Source organism: Hemibagrus wyckioides, linkage group LG01 (assembly GCF_019097595.1).
Source record: "Hemibagrus wyckioides isolate EC202008001 linkage group LG01, SWU_Hwy_1.0, whole genome shotgun sequence".
NCBI lineage: Eukaryota > Metazoa > Chordata > Actinopteri > Siluriformes > Bagridae > Hemibagrus > Hemibagrus wyckioides.
In genome coordinates, this window is record NC_080710.1 from 8,369,753 (window position 1) to 8,392,262 (window position 22,510).

Genomic DNA, 22,510 nt, shown 5'->3' on the forward strand with positions numbered 1-22,510 from the left:
TATGTCAGAATCAGCTTTTCACTACATTACCCATCAGCCCCAGCATGTCACATGACCATGACACATGTCCCACAGCTCACACTCACCTGTGTCATGTTATTCCTCATTAACACCCACTTGAAAGTTCTGGTTTTGGTGTGTTTCTCAGTCCCGGTTTTGTTGGTGGTGGTTGTTGTGTGTGCCACAGTGATCTCATAGGCTCTCGTATGCTCTTTGCTTTGTAACAACAGTTCATGGTTATCGTTTGTACGTCAAAGTTGGTTTGTTAGCACTCTTTTTAATAAAATGAATCTGTACTTGCATGCACTGTCACCTCCGATCCCAGACAAGTGCAGCTTAAGCACAGTACAAAAGGTTTTTTAAGCTTTAAAGACTGGAATAAAAATATAGTCACTTAGTGCAACAGCTAACACCATGCAAATGCAAAGGAATCGAAATGAAAAGTTGTTCTGCAATGAATTAGTGCTACAGTTGTCACAGATAGTTTGGCTCTCAAGTCTCCATCAGTGAACAGTTGATAGTCAACAAGATAGACTTCATATTAAACCTAGAATGAATTTCCTGATTACATAATCACACTTTTTTTGTCTACAGTTATAGTAAACTAAAAACTTGTCTATAGTAGAAAGACATTATTTAATCACACTCTCTGCTGTCACTTCCCTTTTGAGTCTGGTTTTTTGATATCGTTTTTCTTGCCAACATTGCCTCTGATTTTCTCATTATGGATAAATTTATAATTCATATGAATATCCTGAAAATGTCATATTTCTATGAATATTTAAGTAGCTTGGTCCTGAACTTAATTACACCTTGCTCAAAAATTGTGTGTGTGTGTGTGACTCTTCTAATGGTTTAATTAAGCGAGTTCAATCTCCATGTCTGACTTGAACATCAATGAAACAAAGCTGGAATTATATTACATGACCACAGATCGTGTTTGAGAGATTTTCTACGTATAGAACATATTCAGCTTTGATCAAGTGATTTCATTTTAGTCCTCACAACATGATATCATACTCGAAGTCACATAGTGGTTGTTTTTATTCTTTATTAATGCTGCACAAATGTTGATGTCTATTTTTGCATGTACAGGAGAACATCATAATATACAGTTATGTACAGTACAAGCCTATGATCTACACCTGCACATGACTATCTATCACAATGTTATTTCTTCTGATGTCCCTGTTAAGACCGTGGCCCAATTGTACATCTTATGGCTGTGCAATTGAGAAACAAATAGCTAAAGCTAAAGCATCTCAGGCAGCACAGTCAGAGGGTGCAGGGAAAGCGTTTGGAGGTCAAGTGGCCTTTGAATTTTTTTAAGGCTTTTCAGCAGGCAGCCATGTGTCCAGCACGGGTTTGACGTTGTTGATGGCAGCGTCCAGATAAATGCCGATGTAGGGACGGAGGTATTCACCATAAATGCCAAGAGCACCCAGACGTGCCTTCTCGATACCAGGCTGCAGCTCCTCATATGCATAACTGCATTAACCACACACACACACACAGAAAAACACACACACACAAACACAGAAAAAGTTTGTTCAGCGGATAAAAACGTCAGAATAATATTCAGTGTTTTTTCCAAATTGATTTCATTTGTGCTCGTGTACCATTCCCGATTAAAGGATGAGGACACATTGACAAATATTTAAAATAATTTATTTTTTATTACAATGTAAAAATGAGGTAAAATTGAACATTTGGAAAGCAGAATTTAGAGACAAGACAATATCCTACATTAGTGGACTGTCTTGGTCTGTTTGTGTTTCCTTATAGAAGTGTGGTGTGGCGTCAGATACTCACGCGAGCAGCTTAGCCAGAGCTTTCAATCTCTCGCTTTCTTGTACATGCTGTCTGAGTTCCTTGACCTTCTCCCCTGTGATTGTGCCCTCAGCCAGTTTCACTAGAAAGTTATGGAAATCCTCGTAGGCATTAATCACCCTCTTGGAGGCCACATTCGTTAAACTATCAAACTTTTTCACAAGCTCCGGATCAGGCTTTGGAACTTCACACAGGCACACCGACACTGAGGAGGAAAAAAAAAGATGAAATGCAGAAAAAATCAGACAGCATGAGACTGGAAGTCCACATTTTTGTATACATTTGTATATTAGCAATCGTCTAAAATCTGCAGATTTGCTGAGTAAAAAATTGTTAAAGTAATCATTACTTTAACAATTTTTTACTCAGCAAATCTGCAGATTTTTGTAATAGCATTAATCTTTCAGGGTAAAAAAAGTTTTTTTTTTCAATGATGTCTTTCTTTTACTTTTGTCTACTTTTTGGCATTAAAAAAAAAAGAAGTTTATCCCAAATATTTTTATGTTTGTATGTATGTTTCTTACCCTGGAGTGCAACAATGAGAGCTAATGCCACTTTCATCTGCAAAAAATGAAAGAAAGAAAGAAAGAAAGAACAAATAAGTAGACATTTAAGACACAAAATTTGAATGTGAACTTGAAATATCTTGCCAAATTGCAAAGGGAGTGTGAACCCCATAAACCACCAATTTGGCAAGGGCAGGATGACTAATACTGCTTTCTAATAATATTAGTCACAATTACATGATTACCTTCGAGCCACTAGGGTAAACTGATGCAAGAGATCCACGTCTCAAACTATACCCTGGAAAAACTGAATACAGCGAGAGGAATTTCACTTTGTATGCGTTACCTTGTTGGCTGCAGGGATCCTGATGAGATGAAACTCAAAGAGCAGCAAGACTGAAGACGACTGCACCACCTGAGTCTGCACATGGGTCTGCCTTTAAGCCCTATATCACCGTGACCCTGTGACCAAACAAACGTCATCACGCGCACACACACACAGGTACACAACTACTTATTCAAATTTGGTCTTTCTGCCTATCTCGCTCTCTCACGCATTCACAATCACTCGGTCACTTATCAAACACAAACACCCACACAGGAGAAGCCACTGTTCTACTCACATTCATTTGACCACCCAAAGTCCACATTCGATGTGGAGAGGTGTTCATGTCTGTGCAGTCACTGACCTATGACCTCAATCTAGTCTATTCAGAGAAATTGATCATTTGTCTTTATAATAATATGTTAATAAGTTTTTTTCCCCCTGAGATTCAATATTGTGTGTTTCTTCCTCACATAAAGCATTTACTATTAGATTAATTTCCAGAGCATTAGTGCTTATGCATGACTGGATTATTAAAAATAAGACTATAAAAAGTGTTTGCATGATTATTTGGCAGGTAGCATATTTCCTGATGCAATATTTTACACTTTAAGACGAAATTACATAACTATTATTATTATTATTGCTCTGTGTGAATTATTCTTCTGTATATAAATTGCTCTGGTGTTTATGTGATTTTATACATGTGCAAGAACTAAGGGTTTTTGTGCATGGTCTGGAGAGATGGTCTTTAATAAAAAGTGCAAAACATTTAAAACTCAATAAGCACTTTTGCTGGATGTTCGTACAATCTTCCGATTAGAAAATCTGAAGACTGCAGAGTGAGTTTATCTCCTCCACATCTTGCACATTTTCCAGAATCAATAATTTTGCCCTTTTTGTCCCGTGTCCCTGAGCTGAGTTAAAAAAAATATATCTGATAGCTGTACAAAGGTGGCTAGATTTCTACATATGAGTGAGGCTCTGGGTCAATCCTCGTGAACTTTCCCCTTTGGAACATAACGTGTCTGTATCCTGCAATCTGTAACCAATAATCCTGCAATTATTGGGTTTTTGAGATGATTTTTTTTTTATTCCTTTTCATTATTTCACTTTTGATCTCAGTATCCTATGTGAAATGTGATATTATTATTCTATAACCATCACTACCTACACAGATGCACACACACACTACATGCACAGATATAGCTGGTGTTAGGAGGTTATATAACGGACAGATCACAGCGTTTGCTCAGTGAGTTACAGAAATAAATGAACAAATTGGTCAAGTAAGCAATATGCCATTGAGATTGGTTCATCATGTTTTTATTTGTCGTCGTACTGCAGAAATGATGATGCCATTATACACAATCACATTCGTAAAGCTGATACATATTTCAAACGTCATTTCAGGTTAGTCACATGACGTATTTACTTTAGCTGTGCACTTGCTGTTTGTTTATGGCTTCTTCTCACAGCATTGAACGACCCGTTAAGTACACATCCACATGCACAGGTCCATTTGGCATTACTGATTCTTGTAGATATTTTGTAACTTTATTCAGACCTATTGATGGGCACTTTTTCTTTAACTTTATCCCAAAAAGATTTTGCTTTCTCTTGAGCCCATTCAGTGTACTTGTCAGTCACAGGCTTCACCTGGTCCTCGTAGTACATATGAATGAATTCGAAAGCTGTACTGCCAGCATTCACAACCCTAGACTTCAGTTCCCTGCAAATACACACACACACACACACACAAACATACATTTGCATACTTTCTGATATATTTCTCCATACTTCATTGTATTATATGATTAGTTGTAACGTTCATACTTGTACGCATCTTTGGCCCTCACTAAAATTCCTTGGGATTCACTTTTCTCTGGGTCGTCCGCCATAGTCAAGCACACTGCAACAGCACATCATAATAAATTTCACCAATCAAACTCACTCCATGTCATGTCTCATTTACTGATGATTTCTTTTAGACATTACAGATTTACTTTGCTGTCATGTGACTCTCCATGGATTCATGAATTTTTTTTTTTTATTAAATTACATCATGATAGAAAATGTTCATTTTTGTTTCTGAAATTTGCATTAATGAATTTTAGCCTGAATTATTTTCAGATATCATGAAGTAAACAAACCACAAACCTTGTAGTACCAAGACCACAGCGAGCAGCACGAACCTGGACATCTGTTATAGAAGGATTAAACAAATGAACAAATATATCTTAACATTATACTGCATGATTAAAATGTTATTACATTAAAATTCTAAGTAAATACCGTAACGATTTAAGATTTTTCTGGAGCACCAACTAATCTGGATCGACTGCTCTCTAACCGGTTCTGGGAGAGTGTATGCATATATCAATGTGTTTATGGTGAAATACTTTTGGACTTTTTCAGGTGTCCTTCAGTTAGAAGCCATCGGGTGGTGTAATCATGCTGTTCTGAATCAACTTTCAGAGAAATGGCTTACTTATTGTTTAAAAATTCTTGTTGACCGTGACTGGGTTTACAGCTGCGGCATAATCATTTGAGCCCAATTTTTTTTTTTACAATGCAGTTATCAGTTATCAACTAAGCAATTCAACATTTGCTATTTGAATCCATCAGGGTTGCAGAGGATCAATTGCTACCCCAGAAATACTAGAGCTGGGAATCCACCACAGACAGGACTCCAGTCTATTGCAGGGCATCCTGTATCCTCATTTACATCTAGGGGCAAATAACCAATAACCAGTAGCATAACCAATTCACCTACTGATGGGAGAAAAACAGAGATCCCAGTTGAAATATACATCTGTACAGACACAAAGGGAGCATGCTCAGGACCAACCTGGGACCATGAAACTTTTGGTCAGACAACCTGCTACACCACCATGCCACCCTAAAAAAATCTCAATTAGTGCACACTAAGAAATAGGAAACTGTATTATATACCAATTGTTTTTTATTAAAGAGCTGTGGTTTTCCTACACATACCCTAAATAAAAAAATAAGTTTAAAAATGTATATTAGTTGCAAAAATAGTGGAGAAAAGTAAAGTAAATCAGGATATCAGACTAAAACTATGAAAGCAGACTGTTATACTGCTATGGTTCTCAAAGTGGGGTCTGTGGGTTCCCACAAGTGTAAATATCTATCTATCTATCTATCTATCTATCTATCTATCTATCTATCTATCTATCTATCTATCTATCTATCTCTATCTACAGCAGCTCACCTGTGCATGACATTGCACTAATACAACTATTAACATCATAATATTCTAGATTCTGAAGGTACTTTATATTAATTATCTACTGCTAGTCTGAAAATGTGTGCTGTGATGTAAATATTCATGTAAATATGGTTAAATCTGTGAAACTGTTTCATATCTGCACTTTGACATTTAATTTAATTGATTAGACATCTTTAAAGTTGTTACTTGGTCTTATATATATATATATATCTATTTTGATATAGTGTGTGTGTGTGTGTGTGTATGTGTGAGTGGGGTTGTATTTTGATTAGCTGCTGTAACTGAATTTCCATCATGGATTCAATAAAGTATCTATCTATCTATCTATCTATCTATCTATCTATCTATCTATCTATCTATCTATCTATCTATCTAGCTAGGTAGCTAGCTAGCTAGCTAACTAATTGTAAATGTAGTAAGACTGGTTACTTGAAAGGAGTCTAAATTCAGTTAACTTTACCCTAAATGCATTTGTAAAACGTAAAACCATTCAATTCAATTCATTTTAATTCAATTTTATTTGTATGGACATTGTCTCAAATTAGCTTTACAGAGCATAAGAAATATAGTACAAAAGTCCTAGATGTTAGACAAAATAATCCCTAGTGTGGATGACACATGTAGCTGTACAGGAGGCCCAACTCCTGCAGAAAACATCCCCCAACCCATGACACTCCTCCTCCTCCTCCTCCACCTTTTACTGACTTCCTTACATTACATACTTTCGGTTCAGCCTTTCCCAGAACTTAATGCTTCCTATCTGATCAAAATAAATTAAACTTGCTTTTATCTCTAAAGTAAATTCTGGACCGGTTCTCCTCTGTCCACACAACATGCTGAATGTGTGATGGTTTGGGGATGTTTAACCCAGCAGGATTTGGGTCCCTTATACAGCTACATGGCAGGGTTATTGTAAATCTGTAGCAGAACCTCCTTCAGCAGCATGCAGATCCGTTCTCCCAATCAGCTGGTCATTTTCATGCAAGACAAGGCTCTCTGTCACACTGCAAAACAGGTAAAGCATTTCCTTGAAGCTAAGAACACTAAAATAATGAAACAGCCAGCCCTGATCCGATCAAAAATCTCTTGGCAAATAGTTTTTGCTAAGAAACCCTGAACTGTAGAATAGACTGGAAGAAGAGTGGACCGTCATCACACCAGAGCAGTGAGAGAAACTCGTGATGCCCTGCAGCCACAGATATGTCAATCAAATCAAGGGCCTCTACACTTCCTACTCATTTCTGACAGCTGTAACCCTCAACACATTCAGTTGTAATCTTCTTTTGTGTTAAAATGGTTACTGTTCTCTTATTTTGATCACTGCATTTCCCACAACATGAAAGTTGAAGCATTTTATACTTTATAAAACATGCTAGTAGAACAGAACAGCTATTATTACTTCAGCTATTATTATTTCACCCTCTGAGACGATTAACAATATGTCAGAAAAAGTTAAGTGTTTATACATTGTTCACAAATTTTGATCTTTACTGCAAATATAATGGCATATATGTCACAGTTGCCCTTAAATTTATGTTTTGGTTATAATGGATGGATCCTTGGAAATTCTTTTAGTACATTTAAGTACTATTTAAACAGCATTTTGGCAACAAAAAAAATTTCAACTGAATGCTGTATTATAGCATTATATTTTATATGTTTTTTGCTATAATGCTTTGCATTATAGCAAAAAACACAGAGGTCCAGGTATTTAAAGTGCAATAAGACCAAAAGAGTTAATACAGACCAGTTGCTGCAACCTTGACCTTTATAACAGAAAGGAAGACAACATGTGCTATTTACATCAGCTTTCTGGATTAAAAGAAATTCAACACATTGTGCAATCGGATCTCTGTCCCCCGAATAACTAGAGGTGTTGATTTAACTGGACAAGACTGATGATTATTAACAGAGATCAAATAGTGACTTTAACCTGATAAAGTCAAGTGGCCTGATGGGGGTCATTTTCTGACCACATACCAAAAAAGAAAAAAGAAACATGGAACAATATTTGAACAGGGATTTATACTAAACGCCTACCAAGAGTCCATTGATCAGAATCTTGTTTAGGAGCATGTTCGGGTCACCTGGCTCATTTAAATGTGTCCTTATCTGTTTAGCTTTCTTTGTTTGTTTTTTTTATTTTCCATTTAATATTGAAATAATAAATCACATTAAATTATATTATTCCGGTCGTATTGAGATATAACCGTCTAAATAGGATAAAATAAAAATGAAAATACTCATAAAGGGGAAACATGAGTCAAACAATGGTTTAGTTTTTTATTGTTTGGATATTTTCCAGGTTTTATTAGAACATTTTCAGAAATTGAAAGAATAGTTATTTGCTTATGAAAATGACAAGATATTGCACAGATCGTCACTGAGCAGATCACATTGTAGAGGTTAGAAAAGCTTGTGTCTTTCAAGCACAACAAGGCATGGAGACTCAGACGTCATGTTGGCAGGGAATGCAGGGTTTACTGGGTAAAGGTTTCATCAAACTTGTTCTTGAGTTTTTCAAGGTTAACTGAAAGCCAGTTCCTGAGGGCAAACAAATGTAAATATGTCAGATATTACCATTATGAGAGGACAAACCTTTGTTTAACCAGGCTGCTTGATTCAGAACATGAATGCTGACAATGTAGAACCACTTGCTTGTGTGTGTTATTTAATCTTACTTAGTCTTGGTGACAAATTCACTATTATCCAGGTCCTTCAGGACTTTTGAGGTCTTCTCGCCCAGGTCTGTTCCAAACTCCTGGAGTTTTGCTTGGAAATTGGCAAAGTGCTCTTCAATTGTGGGTTCCTCTGTAGCCTCTGTGTAAGAAGAATAAACAAAAGGTTTACAGATACAATCGAACACAAGCCACCAAGAAAAGAAGTCAGACAGAATAAACACCAAAATGTAAATGTTATGGAGAAACTTACCAGAGTGTGCGATCATCACAAGCATCAAGGTAGCAACAGCCAGGTAGAGTTTCATATTGGCGTTTTCTTTTTTACCTGCAAAAAAAAAAATCTCTTAGACCAATATGTAATGTAAAAGTGACTTAAGAGCATGAATACATTTCTAACATTAAAAACTCATAATAAAGCTTTTACTTTTCACATTCAAACTTTATCATTTTTATTTTATGTTTCTACAATTCTGTAAAGCTGCTTTGAGACAATGTCCACTGTTAAAAGCACTATACAAATAAAGTGAATTGTATTGAAAAATTTAACATTACTCACTATTGGGCCAGTCAGGCTGCTAATCAAGTAAAATCTGAAGTTCTAATAAACCAAAGAATATGTGTAATAGTAGTAAACTGCATAAGATAAATACTATGATAATCTTCAGCTACTTGAAACTAAATTTTGATTTGAATGTGAATGCACAAGCTCTATATCTTTCTCTCTATATCTTTTTCTCTGTCTAGGTCAGGATAACGTTTCTCCTAGATGTCGCCAAAACACAATTTTTTAAGCAACATTTTTTTAATATTTTTAAAAAAAAATGCTTTAAATTATTTTCAATACTTAAATAATATTGAATGGCTAAAAGAACACTACTGCAAATGTTTTTTGTTTTTGTTTTTTCTTTTAAGCCTGAATAGAATTGTACCTGTGTTGTCCTCTTCCAGATGTTCTGAACGAAGTAGCCTATTAAGCAGACAGACGTCTCGGCTCTATATAAACCCTCTCGCCTGTGCTGACGTCATTAACGGCCATCACCTCTGACCTATCAAGGCCTTTTGTACCGTTTGCAGATTTCCATTTTAGCCCTATTAACTCTGCTTTTTCATGTAGCAGACGTCTCTCCTGCATGGGGTGAAGACTGTTTTTGTGTAAAGTTACATAAGAGTCCACGGTGCTTGCTTTTTCAGCCTGGTGGATTTAATGGGGTTTGCATGTACAGTATTTTAACTAGTTAGTTATCAGAATGAATAACTGGGACATATATTATCATTAACCTTTGAGACACATATCTCATGCCTGTATAGTCCAGCATACTGTTGGCATAGCATAGTGTTGAAGTCCACTTGTTATCAAAATCAAAAATTCCCTATGTTGTAATAGGAAATTAACGAAAAGAAAAACAAACCCATGTAGCATTAAAATGTTAATGTAACCCTGTAAGCTTGTGTCGACTTTCTAAAATATCATCCAGTGCAAATGTGGCCGTAATGTGCTTCGGGATTTTTAAAATAAATTCCCAACAGTGATGTTATATTTAAGGTTAATTCATACACTCAGATATACATGATTTCATGTACAAGAAGTCAAACCTGGTAATCATTTTAAAGCCCCATTTTAACCTAAATGTTTTGCATCGCTGTGCACCTATGGGCATTTAATTATATAATAACTCATAAATACTCCAAATTATGATGATACAGCATTATCTATCAGGTCCAGAGATACAGAGCGAGCTTTATCAGCTGCTCTTGTTTCATTGTTGTTTATCTGCATTTACTAACATATACCATAGGTCAAGCAACTTTGCCCTGAAATTACCCTGTGCCACCATGAAGCCACAGAAGACTAATCAGAATCACAAAAGGGCTGTTTAGCCTCTGATCTGATCTGTAGCAGCACCAGTAGGTTTTCTTGCTGATGTACATGAAACAGATGCTAGAGTCTGATTAGTTTTATCTTATAGAGTCTCACTGACCTGAATCCAAATACTAAGCATGGATATAAAAACAAACACCTTTAATACATTAAATATGTTTGTTTCAACACTTTATTAAGCTCAAATCATTTTTAAGTATTTATAATAATAATAATAATAATAATAATAATAATAATAATAATAATAATTTAGATTTTAGAAATTATTATTATTATTAGTAGTAGTAGTAATAGTAGTAATATTTTAAGTAACTCAATAATAATATCACTCACTGTATGCATGATTTAGTAAATGTCTTTTACTACAGCCAAAAGTTATAGACATTTGAATGAAGGAAATAATAATAATAATAATAATAATAATAATAATAATAATATAGTATAAAAATTATTATTATTATTATTATTATTATTATTATTATTATTTTAAGTAACTCAATAATAATATCACTCACTGTATGCATGATTTAGTAAATGTCTTTTACTACAGCCAAAAGACATTATAGACATTTGAATGAAGGCAGCAATAATTATTAGTAACTATTCCTCAGTTCCATAGAAAATATTCCACAATTCTACCAAAAGCATGACAGAACAGTGTGGTGTTTCTGTAGAATGTTGTTGCTGTTGTATTTTAGTTGTGGGTAAATTGTAGGTATTCATCACTGAGCAATCTTACAACATTTCTAAATGATTACATCAGTTTATTTATCTAGTGCTGTGTTGTTGTGCATGCGGTGGGCAAAAGTCCACTCTTAAGAAACTTGTTTTCATCAGGGTTCCCTTCTTTGCATCGAAAGATCAGCTGATACTGTCTTTTTTTTCTTTTTTCTTTTTTTGTATTTTTATATTTAATTTTGATGTTTTTGTCAAACAGTTGGCAGGAAATTATTGTCCTGAATGATTTCATTAGGTTACTGGATTATTTATTGTTAGATTATTAGTATTAAAACAAGAGGGAAAAAAACGATGAGGTTCTTAAAACACTCGTGGAACTTGAAAAAAAATAGAAAGAAAAGAGAAAGAAAGAAAGAAAAAGGGGAAAAAATGTAAATAAACAAATACATTTAAAACCATATATTGCTGTATGGAGAGACTATTTTAAAATAAATTTTTTATTTATATTTTTATTTTTTTAATCGTCGTTGTTCTTTTTGTTTTTCCAGAGTGACTTACATTTATCTGAAAGGTCCAGCATTTGCAGTGCTGGGATTTAAATCTCATAACCAGTAGTCTGACGTCTTAAACAATGAGCTTCCCTTGACCCTAAATCATTTTACTCTACTAAATATTTCATGTGCCAATAAAGCTGATCAAAACCAAGACAAAATGCTGAGCAGAGCCCATGTGCTCTGTCTACTTTCTCCTGTTCATTGAATTCTATCCTTTGTTTTCTTCACGTTCAGGTTTATTGAGACCCCGATTTCATCATGGCTGTTGTTTAGTCTACTTTAAGTGCTAAAAAAAGGAATTTAGTAAAGTCTAGACTAAGAGAAAGGGAAGTGAAGCTCTGGCACATGAGGATGTTACTGATGGTGGAGTCATGCCGAGAGGCAGTGAACTGCAGTTACCTCTGGGTTGTGAATATGAAAAGCTGAGGCCCGGGGGAATGAACTGCACAGTTTTGTTATGTTCAGGGCTTTTAGAACTTTTAGAAGTGCAAACATCCAGGCACATCAGCGAGTGATTGCTGGGCCATTCATTAGGAGATTGGAGTTAGACGCCTTTCTTAAATTGCTCAGATTTTTGCTTATGAATGTGTAAAATCAAGCGGCTTTGTTTGTGTATGTGTGTGTGTGTGTGAGAGAGAGAGAGAGAGAGAGAGAGACAGACAGACAGAGGGAGGGAGAGAGACAGAGAGAGAGTGACAGAAAGAGAGAGAGAGAGAGAGAGAGAGAGAGAGAGAGAGAGAGAGAGAGATCATGCGATGAGATTTTGTTATTTGGAGCATGAAGATTGCAGGTCAGGACCTGCCTCAAATGTACCTTATGGAGGTAAACAAGTAAAAAAAGAAAGTCTTTAATAAAAAGACTTCCTTCTTCCCTTTTTGACCAAAACATTATTGCTCTTATTCTAAAAAAAATATCTCATTGTTGTTGAAGATTTCTACAAATGCATAAAAAAGCATATCTGTTTTGAATAGCATTAAAAAGAATTTCAGCCTGAAGCCTGACTGCTTTGTTGGTCTTTAGAGGCAAAATGTTGGGGCCATGCTGCCATTTCTTACTTCAGGTTACTGCAGTTCGTTCTTCCTAAAGTCCCTTGCCTGTCCTAGAGCTGAGGAGTTTAGATACAGACACAGTTTTCTTAGGAGCACCACCTTGCAGAATGCTCACAGTTTGCTGTTTATCCCTGAAGCAAATCATCTGACCCCCGCAGCTCTAGGAGCAAAAAGGGATTTAATCTCTCTCTCTGTTTTTTTATTTTTTTACATTAATTAGAGGAAAGAATTTTAGGACCAGGAGTTCTCTACATGCATCGCCTCTTGTTCTTAATCCAATCTGATTCACTTACTCACTTCTGTCTGCTTCATTTCTCCGGATCCCTTTTAATATATTTCCTCTCTATTATGCTCAAACATTCTTTTCTTTCCTCATCTTATTGTTGTAACAAAGGAATTTCTAGAGAAAAAAATTATAATTTTGGTAAAAAAACAATAGCATCTGAAACCATATAACTCTTATTTATGTCTTTTTTAATGTCTTATGACTTTTTAATATTAAATTAATTCTAATATCCACTTAAGGAAAGAGAGGCATCTACTGGTATAAAGTCACACTGCATGCAACAGGTTTTGTGTGTGTGTGTGTGTGTGTGTGAGCATGCATATATGTGTGCATGTGCATACATGTAAGCAAGTGTGTGTGTGCATGCATATGTCTGTGTATGTGAGAGAGAGTGAGAGAGAGAGAGAGAGAGAGAGAGAGAGAGAGAGTTTGTTTTCTTATTTTATTAAACTGACTTTAACTGACCTATACCTCTATATTCACAAAAAGTGCCTTATCTTTGGATTTTTATTTGATCATTCTAACTGATGGTGCCATTAATCTTACTCTCTCTCTCTCTCTCTCTCTCTCTCTCTCTTTCTCTGTGTGTGTGTGTGTGTGATAGAGATAGGAAGGATTATAGTGTACAAAAGAAAGGTCTGATTCACAGAAATAAAGGGAGAGCCTTTGTCCCGGCAGACGTGCAGGCAGCCCACTGGAATGTGTGAGCAGCTCCCAACACGTCCCCAGCAGCAATAAGAGTGATAGAAAACCATTTTGGGGAGGGATTCAGCTAACGTTAACATATCCTGTTAACAACCATCCGGCAGGGGTGAGCTTTCACACGTGCTAGTCCAAAAGGAAATGTAGAAGGAGATGTTTTTGAGGTTTAGACCTATGATTTAGGCTTAATTTGAGATTGAAATAACAGAGATAGTGTTTTCTCTTTTCGTGCGAAGAGCTTGCTGCTAAGAATGTCTTAGAATGTCAAGTAAAAAAAATCAGCTAGGAATCTGTAGCTACTCAAAGTGACTGGTAGATATAAGTACGAAAATAAATAGCATATTAGAATAGCTACTATGATTTTGCAAAAAGATTCTGTGGACAGTATCGTAGGAGTGTAACAATCACTATACATGCAGGCCACACCTTTTCTGTGAGTAAAAAATGGGCCTAAAAAGCAGCATGAACCGTAATCTTCCCATTATACCACATAATGTTGGGAAGATGTGAGCAGACATTGCCCATACATGTCTGATTATGTAAGCATAGAAACACAACGAGGTGGCGTGACAAAGACAGGTTGAGGGATGTGGGGGTGTGCAGAATAAAAAAAATAATAATAATACTGCAATAATAGGTATAGAAAAAAAGCTGATCATTCTAATCCCTGAATATGAGACCTTTAAGATCCTCCTACCTCCTCCATTACTCTGTCCTTATTTGAGACAACATTTAGGATAATTACACACACTTCCCTGACCCAGTACAGTCCAGCCTTTGTGTTTCTCAGTGTCATTTGTTTAAGCTTGTTCTCCATCTAGTGTTTTTCTTACAGTAGAAATAAAACACAAATAAATGATTCATCTCCGCTCCAGCTCTTAACATTTGCATTCAGTGATATGTTAAGTTTTGTTAAAAACTTTTATTAATGATAGCTTTTCTTTAAAGTATGAACTAAACAGGAACTAGGTCTGATTTTTAAAAAAATGTTTATTTAAAGTTTATCATGTCTGTCATGTTGGAGCTGGGTGTACGTTTCTATCTGTTCATTTTGCGGATTTATAATCCAGATTAGTGTGTAAGCTAAAGATTTCCCTTTTGCTTGTATATTATTTATATCATATTGATTTTCATCATTGAATGTTAAGAATAGCAGTGGCAGTTATCAGCAGGCAGAGAGAAAGAATTAGGAGAAAGCACTCAAGACACGTTCGATCCATGACCCATTTTTATTGCAAATATGTTCAAAAACAGCTGTCATATATTTATTTGCAGCTTTTCTGGTTGAAATGGTGGACAATATTTCACGAGGTTTGGTTTGTACTATGAAGAATTTAATTGTAAACCCAAAATGCACACCTATAGTATATGCAATCTAAAAGATTTGAGAAACTAGCCAAGTGTTTATGCTATTGCACTTTAATAAGTATCATTATATCCAATAAGTGGATTAATACTGAGGAAAGCCCACATGGTGATTAACTACAGTATTCCATGTGTCATTAAGAAGCCATGTCCAGTTCTTTCCCTTTCTTGTTTCCCTGTCACACCGTGAAGAGTATAAAGCATCAGTAACAAACTTTATTAGACTAATATTGCCCCCACTTTCTCTGCCTGGGTTTGGTACAACGTGTTAGAATTTGTGCGGTTACAGTGGGGCAGGGAGAGCAGCTGAGGCCTCTTTGATCTTTTCCATGACAGTCTGGAGCTTTTCACGGATCTGCTCGGAGTAGGGATTCAGGAGGCTGGTGAGCTCCTGGATGTGGCTCTCAAGGGAAGTGCGCAGGGTGTTGGCGGTCTCCTCCAGCTGCTTCTTCAGCACGATGGCCTGTTCCTCCAGCTGCTTGCCTACATCCTCACCCTGGTTCTCCAGCAGCTCTGTGATGGTGCCCAACTTCTTGCTGATGCTGTCTTGTACCTGCATTGCATAGGGCTCAAGCTCACCCTTTACTGCCTCAGCATTCTGCCCAGCACGGGACTGCAGCTCCTCCAGGTAAGTGTTCAGGTTGCTGGAAAACATGCAACAAAAAGTTTTTTTCAGTTATCCACTAATATGAGGACTGCTACTATAATATCTACTTCAAGATCCTGATTCACACTCACTTGCGGATTTCCTCTGTGTCCTTGCCCAGACGTTTCTTGAGCTTGCGAGTGTAGGTGTTGATGCGGTTCTTGACATCATCTGCATTCTGCTCCATCATGGTCTTCAGCTCCTGTAGGTACTGGGCTGAGCGCTGCTTGGCATCATTCATGTCATTCTGCAGCTTGCTGGTCAGCAGATCCAGCTCCTGCTTCAGCTTGTCTGTGGTATCTGTAGCATAGGGGCTCAGTTTGGTCTCGATGTTGTCTCTGTACACAGTCAGCTCAGCCATGGTGTCAGTGATCAGAGTACTAAAGTTGGGAAGAGAAAGCAGGCTATCAAACACCAGTTCAGAATTACCGGCAACATGGCAGTTGTTTGTGACATTATTTGACAATCTAGGATATGCAGAATGAGATGATGAGACGTTCTTAAACGATCAGAGATGTACTTCATACACACTCTTGGTTCTTTGTGTTAACTTACTCAAGATCCTTGGTGAGCTGAGAAGTCTTCATGGTCTCTGTCATAGTATCAGTATGAGTGCTAAGCTCTGAGATGAACTGCCAGAATTGGTCCACTGTCTCTTCCCATTTGGCCAGAGGCTGGTCAGCCTGGGGCACAGCGCGAGCATGGCAGCCTAAAAGATGAGGAAAATTCAGAAAAACATGTCTGAACTACTTGACTGAGGTCTGGTGGAACAAAAGCATGTGAAACATCCGGCGCAACTCTAACACATCTGATTAAGTTTATACAAATAAAAATCAATTAAAGACAACAAGGCTGTCAGGAAGGTTACTAACATCTTACTGACTACTTTAAAGTTTCACTAGTGTGCATTTTAGTTGGTGAATGCATAAGAAAGTCTAAATCTGTTCCCAAGAATAAATAAATCAGGGTTTTTCTACTTACCAGCAATAAATGCCAGAGCAAGTACCACAGCAACAGCCCTCATGTTGATAGACAGACAAGAACACCTAGAGGTAGGATGAGGTTCAGTGAAGTGAGTTTGCCTTCATATTTGATTGTGGAAAGGTCATACAAAATAACCACTGCAATATCATTTTCAAATTATAATGATCTCAGTCAAAATATAAATTTAATTACATAGAGCAAGATGATTATAATCATTTGCACAATCTATCCTTATTTCTTTTCTTAAGGCATTGAAAAAATTGATTTTTTTGGGGGAGTTTAGAAAAGATCCTGCTCCATAACAAATGCAAAGAAAAGTAGTAATGTCATTATGAAGAATTATTTCCCCTTCTGCTGCCTTCTTCATCTGTGTACTCACCTGAGAAGTCTGAGAAGCTTTGCTGCGTGTAGTGTGCGCGTTTCCCTGCGCGCTTTTTATACTCTCCGTGCCGCGTTCACAATAGCGTGATCACGCGACTTTCTCTTCCCTTTGTTCGGCTCTGGTTACAGTCAGCATCACGCACCCCGGTGAAAACATGTTGCGCAATTTTTTCCTCTGTTTTTTTCTTCAGGATCTCTCTGAGCACGTCATGAGATTTTTTTTTTTGTTCTTGGATTACTCCAATAAAGCATTGAGATAAAAAACATTTCAATCAACTACTAATTCATGCAAAAAAAAAACGCATTTTGCTCTCTTTTTTTTTTATTGTAAGCAACTTAGTAGGTAACTGATCATTCCTATTAACAAATACTTCTCCACTGAATTTTAAATCTTTTTTTTTTTTTTTTTTGTAACTCCCATGCTTTTCTTTCAATCAAACAAAGCATTAATTCTTCTAAAGTTCTGGTGAGCAAAGGGCCTATTAGTCTGGTGTCTTCGGGCATTTAGATTTCAGCTCCAGATTGCTGCCACATAAACATTTACATGAATGCATTAATAAAACATTAACATGTTTATCACCCGATTGCTCTTTTCACATGCAAATTAATGGTTTCTTGTGCAGACTAGTTTACAAGTGAAAGCTATTAACAATACCAAGTGCCAACATCACCTTTTGTCTGTACCTTGTAACAGGCTCCAAAGTTCTGCCTTCATGAATGCAAATGCTTTGTGATCAGCTCAAACAATTGGGTCGTCAGTTTCTAATGACTAATTCACGAGGTTTCCAGTCGATAAAAATTGTTAGAATAGTTTGGCTCTAAAGCTACACCGTTATGTTTTTTTTGTAATCATTATTATTATTATTGGTCACACTCAAGCGACATGTTTATCTATAGTTGCATGGTACCTCAGGGATTTTTAATCTGGGTTCATGACTGTAAATGCTGCTGATAAGTTAACCTTTGGGTAGTGAGCTGTTCTGATGCCTTTGTGCTTTGCAGGCAAATGCAGATTAGGATTGTGTTCGTGGTCCACAATGATCATAGGGCTCTTCCACACCAACAAGGCCATGATCCTGAAAACATATAGACATTGTTCTGTAACCCTAAACACCCTTCACATTGATTCCACTGTATACATGCATGATGGCAGTGCAACAAATTAGGGTACTAAATTCCGAACTGAAATGTTGACTTGCTTAAAACAGCCTGAGGTATTCTGGTGCAAGCCTTTCGCATGATTTAGTGTCTTTATATGATAGTTAAGAGATCATATATATCTAGGAGATTGATTAAATGTTGTACAAACCCTACAACATAAGCTTCTTGTCCTAGCTTGTCTCTTACTCCACCTGCAGCCTATCCCTTTGACAGTCTCATTATTTCTCAAAGAACAAAACACTGCTTTGGAAGCGGAGGTCAAATCAGATAACATCATACAACTATTTTTTGTTGCACCATGTCAGTGTTTACCCCAGAGGGACAATCTGATGAACTGATTTCAAGGACTGGTGTTCTTGCAGTAAATTGTTTAACTGACTCCCAAAACCTGATCCAAACAACTCCATTTAAAGAAGCCAAAAATAATCATGTTTACATGTGTTTGCGAATAATTCTTTTAAAATCATACCTTTAATAAGATTTGAACAAAAATGCCGGACTATGAAATGAACTACATTTCTGTAAAATATTTACTTACGGATTACATGACCTGAGTTGCTTCACAATATCGCCACTTTAATATATAACACATCTATTAAATGTCAGTTTTTTAGACCTTAAAGCTGAGTGCATAAAAAACATGTTTAAACAAGTTGCATTGCAATAAATTAGCTGCTGCCTACATGCACTCCAGATATACCCAGTGAACTAGGAAACTGCAAACATGATTATTTGGAAACAGGGAATAGTGTCAGCAAAAAAATCGGGTTTTTTTCCAAGACCAAGTCGACGTCATGTCTAAGTGAGAATAAAGGATGTTGCCCTTTTCACTGTTTTTGAAACTTCCCATTACAAAAAAACATGTGAAGAAATTTGCCATTAAAAATACAAATGAGGTCATTACAGTTTATAAAGGTTTAACACATAATATGTCGTGTCTGATAGAATAACATGCTGGTTTTCTCTCTGGGTGCACAAGGTCATATATATTTCTATTTCAATACATCTGTCACATACCTAAATGTTATATTCACAAAACATATGTTTCGAGTAGGTAATACCAGCTCATATTTAGCTTTTGGAAATCAGTTACATTTGTTTCGTGACAAATTATTATAACAGCTTTAGACAACAAAAGTATACTTTAGCTTTTGTGTAATATGAGAACATATTTCATAAAAAATAAACTCAGTCATTTTATATAATATCTGTAAACGAGTTTTATAGTAGCTTCAAATAAATATAAATGATAAGTAAAGTTTACCTTTAGGAATACTTCAGTCAACTATACATTTTAAGCTACTTTTTCAAAGACACATATACTGGAAAGGAAGGTTGTAACATTGTCAGGAATTCACCATCAACCAACAATACTTTATTATGTTTGATCATTGCGTTTTTTGGAATAACTGCACCAGTTCATTTCATGAGTCCCTTCAGGTCCTCTTCAGTCATACAGCTCTTTATATACACCTATTGTCAACCACAGTGCTGCACACAAAAATCACATAAATATTCGTTTGTGTAAAGGGATATTAAATATGTTCTCCGAACCAAATATACTTACACATGCTAGTACATGCCCTGGGCCACAGTGCAATGCCAACGATTAAAAGATTTTCCTTTCAGTGTGGCACATCATTGTACACACAGGCCATGTCTTTAAGCCATGCCTAGGATGTCCACCACTAAGATGACCAGCCTCTGCTTAGACAAAGGAGCCTCTTGTATCTTTCCCCTATGACAGATGAACAGCTGGTATAAAGATCAGATGACCATTGTACAGGGGATTGAGCTGCACTCAATGAAACCATGGACGATTTACAGATTCACAAAACTGGGCGATATGACCTTGGTCAAGAATCACTGAATATAACAAGACCAGTGTAATTCCAGAGTCCTCTGGACTCAAATATATGCAAGAAAAGGTTCTCACTAGAACATGCATATCTTCAACTATTTTTACTTACAAGTAATTACTGGCAAAAAATAATTGCTGGCAAGAAGGTAGTTATCAGACACCCCTATTCAGTGGTATTATACAGCATTTGGCATACGTTAGCAAGGCGGGGCATTAAAACACTCCAACACAAAAGAGAGATCTTATATTTTTAAATGATGGATGGATTCACCTCCGCCTTTTCAAAAATAAGTCATAAGTTTATGAAACTCAAGGGAGATGCCATTTATGGTGCTGTGGTGCACGGAGATGGCAGCCATATCCACATTAAGTGTCATTAGGGTTTAGCTGTCCCTTTACAAAAGTTAGTATTTTGAGAGTATGCTAATGGATACAGCAGTGCTTTTGTAGAAAGCACTGGAGACATCTGCATTCAGGAGCATTTCCAGGGTTGCTGCACTGCTGACATTTCCTGAGGCTGCCAATTTTTTTCCATCCATTTGGGACACAGATCTGGTCAGGCAGAAAATCTGCCAGAGCGACATGACAACTAGTAGTGGAAACCAAGGTCTTGCTGGGTATCTCAGGTCTAGAAGCATAACTCTGTGGCCTTGTCCTGCACAATGTCTGAAGACTCAGTAGTACAAGAGAGAAAGTGTATAGTAAATGGTTATGTCAATACATATACAACTGTGCCATGACTGTACAGCCCTGGCAGATATGCTTCCCTCAGTGTGGCTAAACTTGCAGGGAGAAAGAGAGCTGCACAGCCTTGTGTCATCCAGATGGTTGATGTAGTACAACATTGTCTGAGAGAACCAACAATTGGCAATGTCTTAGAAACTGTAAAAAGTATTTTAAGGCCAGATGGACTGGCCTCAATTGTAGCTGGTTGATGTGTTCTGATCTTATTCCAGGTGTCCTCATGGACCCTGTGACCCTGTGGCACTCAAAAAGCCTTAGGGCTCCAACAAGCTGTGATATTTGGAGTCCAGTCATAACCCAGTTCTAGGGGTGACAGAGTGGCTAGCATTTCAATGTAGTCTCAAGTTGATGATTTCTCAGGTGGCTTCAGTGTTTTAGAGCTCTGTTCATATTTTACAATAAAACTGAGTGTCATATTGGCATAAAGAGGCTATATGGGTCTTGAATGGCCTATAGAGAGCAGAGGAGGTATCACCAGTTATGTCGGTATCCTTCAACTCAAGCGGTCACTAGGGGAGACAAGGCCACTTGCATGCATGTTAGAAACGTCTGTGGCAATATAGAAAGGCCAAAGGGATCAAAGGGTCACATTCCAGGTTCTAAGGTCTATGAGACAGTGATACTTTGAATCTCTACGCATTGTCTAAAGCATTATGCAATGGCATTTGTTCCAATTGGTCATTAGCTTCGTCAGAGTGTTATAGCCCCTTACATGCAATGTTAAAGTGTTGTGAATCCCTCATCTTGATTAGAGTACTGGTGACTGAGAATGGAAAATCCCTAACTGTGACAGACAGAAAGATAGTCTTTTGGTAGAAATGCTATGCACAATGCCTGAAAGTACAAGTTGCTCAGCAAGTGTGGGTGGCTAGCACACGTACAAGATGGTATCTATCTCTCGCTGCCTGGGTAGTTACCTTGCATGTAACAAAAATGTAATGTCAACAATGGAGATATGATTCGAGCACAAAATTATCAAAATTATGTAATGTTTTTATCAGCATGGGATGCCAGACATACTTGCTCAAGCTGTACTTTAAAGTGCATTGTGGGAATCTGCTTATGCCAAGTAAGGACTTAAAAAATGAATAATATAAAGACCTTTGTCCATTCACACAAGGTCATATTGTGTAGAATGTTATAGTTATAGTCTTGCAGGTCCACTGTCTAAACCATTTTGAGCCCTTGTGTGCCTTGTTTCAGAATAACAGTGTTAAATCTATTACAATTTCTCATAGGTTGGGACAATATATAGTTGTATAAATGTCTCATTACAGATGTGTCTGTCTGTCCCAGGCTAGTAGCATAATAATCACAGCAACGTTTACATTATGCAACTATCTGAATGACCATTGCTTTATGAATATCTAGTTTATGATTAGAATACAGTGGTTATATAACACTCTGTTAATTACATTAGAATAGCAGTCGTTCATTACTCTTTGACAACAGAGGTCTTTCAAACATATACAAGATGTCCTAAAAGTCTCCAAACATAAGAGACTATTTATGCTAGCACCACATAAGCTGTGCCTTTGTGGATATTCAGGGACGTCCACTTTTCAGTTGGTCCGAAAACATTTCCCCCGTGTTGAGTGTGATACATAAGGAGACTTTTGGGA

At 36.8% G+C, this 22,510-nt stretch overlaps 4 protein-coding genes across 5 annotated transcripts; all 4 read right to left on the reverse strand.

Moving 5' to 3' along the window:
* Positions 1 to 1,037: 1,037 nt before the first annotated feature.
* apoa2 (apolipoprotein A-II) lies at positions 1,038 to 2,805 on the reverse strand. The gene is made up of 4 exons (XM_058400320.1): positions 2,683 to 2,805; positions 2,355 to 2,391; positions 1,813 to 2,035; positions 1,038 to 1,488 (listed from the first exon to the last, which is right to left on the reverse strand). Exons 2-4 carry the CDS (start codon positions 2,389 to 2,391, stop codon positions 1,326 to 1,328), a joined length of 423 nt encoding a protein of 140 aa, XP_058256303.1. The 5' UTR covers positions 2,683 to 2,805; the 3' UTR covers positions 1,038 to 1,325.
* A 1,166-nt stretch (positions 2,806 to 3,971) lies between these two features.
* apoc4 (apolipoprotein C-IV) lies at positions 3,972 to 5,072 on the reverse strand. The gene is made up of 4 exons (XM_058400350.1): positions 4,957 to 5,072; positions 4,822 to 4,864; positions 4,498 to 4,573; positions 3,972 to 4,393 (listed from the first exon to the last, which is right to left on the reverse strand). Exons 2-4 carry the CDS (start codon positions 4,862 to 4,864, stop codon positions 4,219 to 4,221), a joined length of 294 nt encoding a protein of 97 aa, XP_058256333.1. The 5' UTR covers positions 4,957 to 5,072; the 3' UTR covers positions 3,972 to 4,218.
* A 3,114-nt stretch (positions 5,073 to 8,186) lies between these two features.
* Positions 8,187 to 9,611, reverse strand: apoc1 (apolipoprotein C-I). The gene is made up of 4 exons (XM_058416220.1): positions 9,528 to 9,611; positions 8,849 to 8,923; positions 8,599 to 8,737; positions 8,187 to 8,461 (listed from the first exon to the last, which is right to left on the reverse strand). The coding sequence occupies exons 2-4, from the start codon at positions 8,901 to 8,903 to the stop codon at positions 8,398 to 8,400; spliced, it is 258 nt and encodes an 85-aa protein (XP_058272203.1). The 5' UTR covers positions 8,904 to 8,923; positions 9,528 to 9,611; the 3' UTR covers positions 8,187 to 8,397.
* Positions 9,612 to 14,961: 5,350 nt separating this feature from the next.
* apoeb (apolipoprotein Eb) lies at positions 14,962 to 17,213 on the reverse strand. 2 transcript variants are annotated; one of them, XM_058396396.1, is made up of 5 exons: positions 17,121 to 17,213; positions 16,739 to 16,803; positions 16,313 to 16,466; positions 15,850 to 16,137; positions 14,962 to 15,755 (listed from the first exon to the last, which is right to left on the reverse strand). In XM_058396396.1, exons 2-5 carry the CDS (start codon positions 16,779 to 16,781, stop codon positions 15,395 to 15,397), a joined length of 846 nt encoding a protein of 281 aa, XP_058252379.1. In that variant the 5' UTR covers positions 16,782 to 16,803; positions 17,121 to 17,213; the 3' UTR covers positions 14,962 to 15,394. The 2 variants fall into 2 exon arrangements, with proteins under 2 accessions (XP_058252379.1, XP_058252388.1); XM_058396405.1 differs by lacking the exon at positions 17,121 to 17,213 and having other exon boundaries at positions 16,739 to 16,821.
* Positions 17,214 to 22,510: the final 5,297 nt, after the last annotated feature.

Excerpts from the sequence above, each read along its gene's own strand:
- apoeb (XM_058396396.1), bottom strand. The coding sequence starts at position 16,781 with ATGAGGGCTGTTGCTGTGGTACTTGCTCTGGCATTTATTGCTG. Across the intron at positions 16,467-16,738 it reads TGCTCTGGCATTTATTGCTG|GCTGCCATGCTCGCGCTGTG; the intron begins GTAAGTAGAAAA and ends CTCATCTTTTAG. Across the intron at positions 16,138-16,312 it reads CAGCTCACCAAGGATCTTGA|TACTCTGATCACTGACACCA; the intron begins GTAAGTTAACAC and ends TCCCAACTTTAG.
- apoa2 (XM_058400320.1), bottom strand. The coding sequence starts at position 2,391 with ATGAAAGTGGCATTAGCTCTCATTGTTGCACTCCAGG. Across the intron at positions 2,036-2,354 it reads TCTCATTGTTGCACTCCAGG|TGTCGGTGTGCCTGTGTGAA; the intron begins GTAAGAAACATA and ends TTTCCTCCTCAG. Across the intron at positions 1,489-1,812 it reads GCTCTGGCTAAGCTGCTCGC|TTATGCATATGAGGAGCTGC; the intron begins GTGAGTATCTGA and ends TGGTTAATGCAG.
- apoc4 (XM_058400350.1), bottom strand. The coding sequence starts at position 4,864 with ATGTCCAGGTTCGTGCTGCTCGCTGTGGTCTTGGTACTACAAG. Across the intron at positions 4,574-4,821 it reads TGTGGTCTTGGTACTACAAG|TGTGCTTGACTATGGCGGAC; the intron begins GTTTGTGGTTTG and ends GTGCTGTTGCAG. Across the intron at positions 4,394-4,497 it reads AGGGCCAAAGATGCGTACAA|GGAACTGAAGTCTAGGGTTG; the intron begins GTATGAACGTTA and ends GTGTATTTGCAG.
- apoc1 (XM_058416220.1), bottom strand. The coding sequence starts at position 8,903 with ATGAAACTCTACCTGGCTGTTGCTACCTTGATGCTTGTGATGATCGCA. Across the intron at positions 8,738-8,848 it reads TGTGATGATCGCACACTCTG|AGGCTACAGAGGAACCCACA; the intron begins GTAAGTTTCTCC and ends CTTCTTACACAG. Across the intron at positions 8,462-8,598 it reads GAATTTGTCACCAAGACTAA|GAACTGGCTTTCAGTTAACC; the intron begins GTAAGATTAAAT and ends GTTTGCCCTCAG.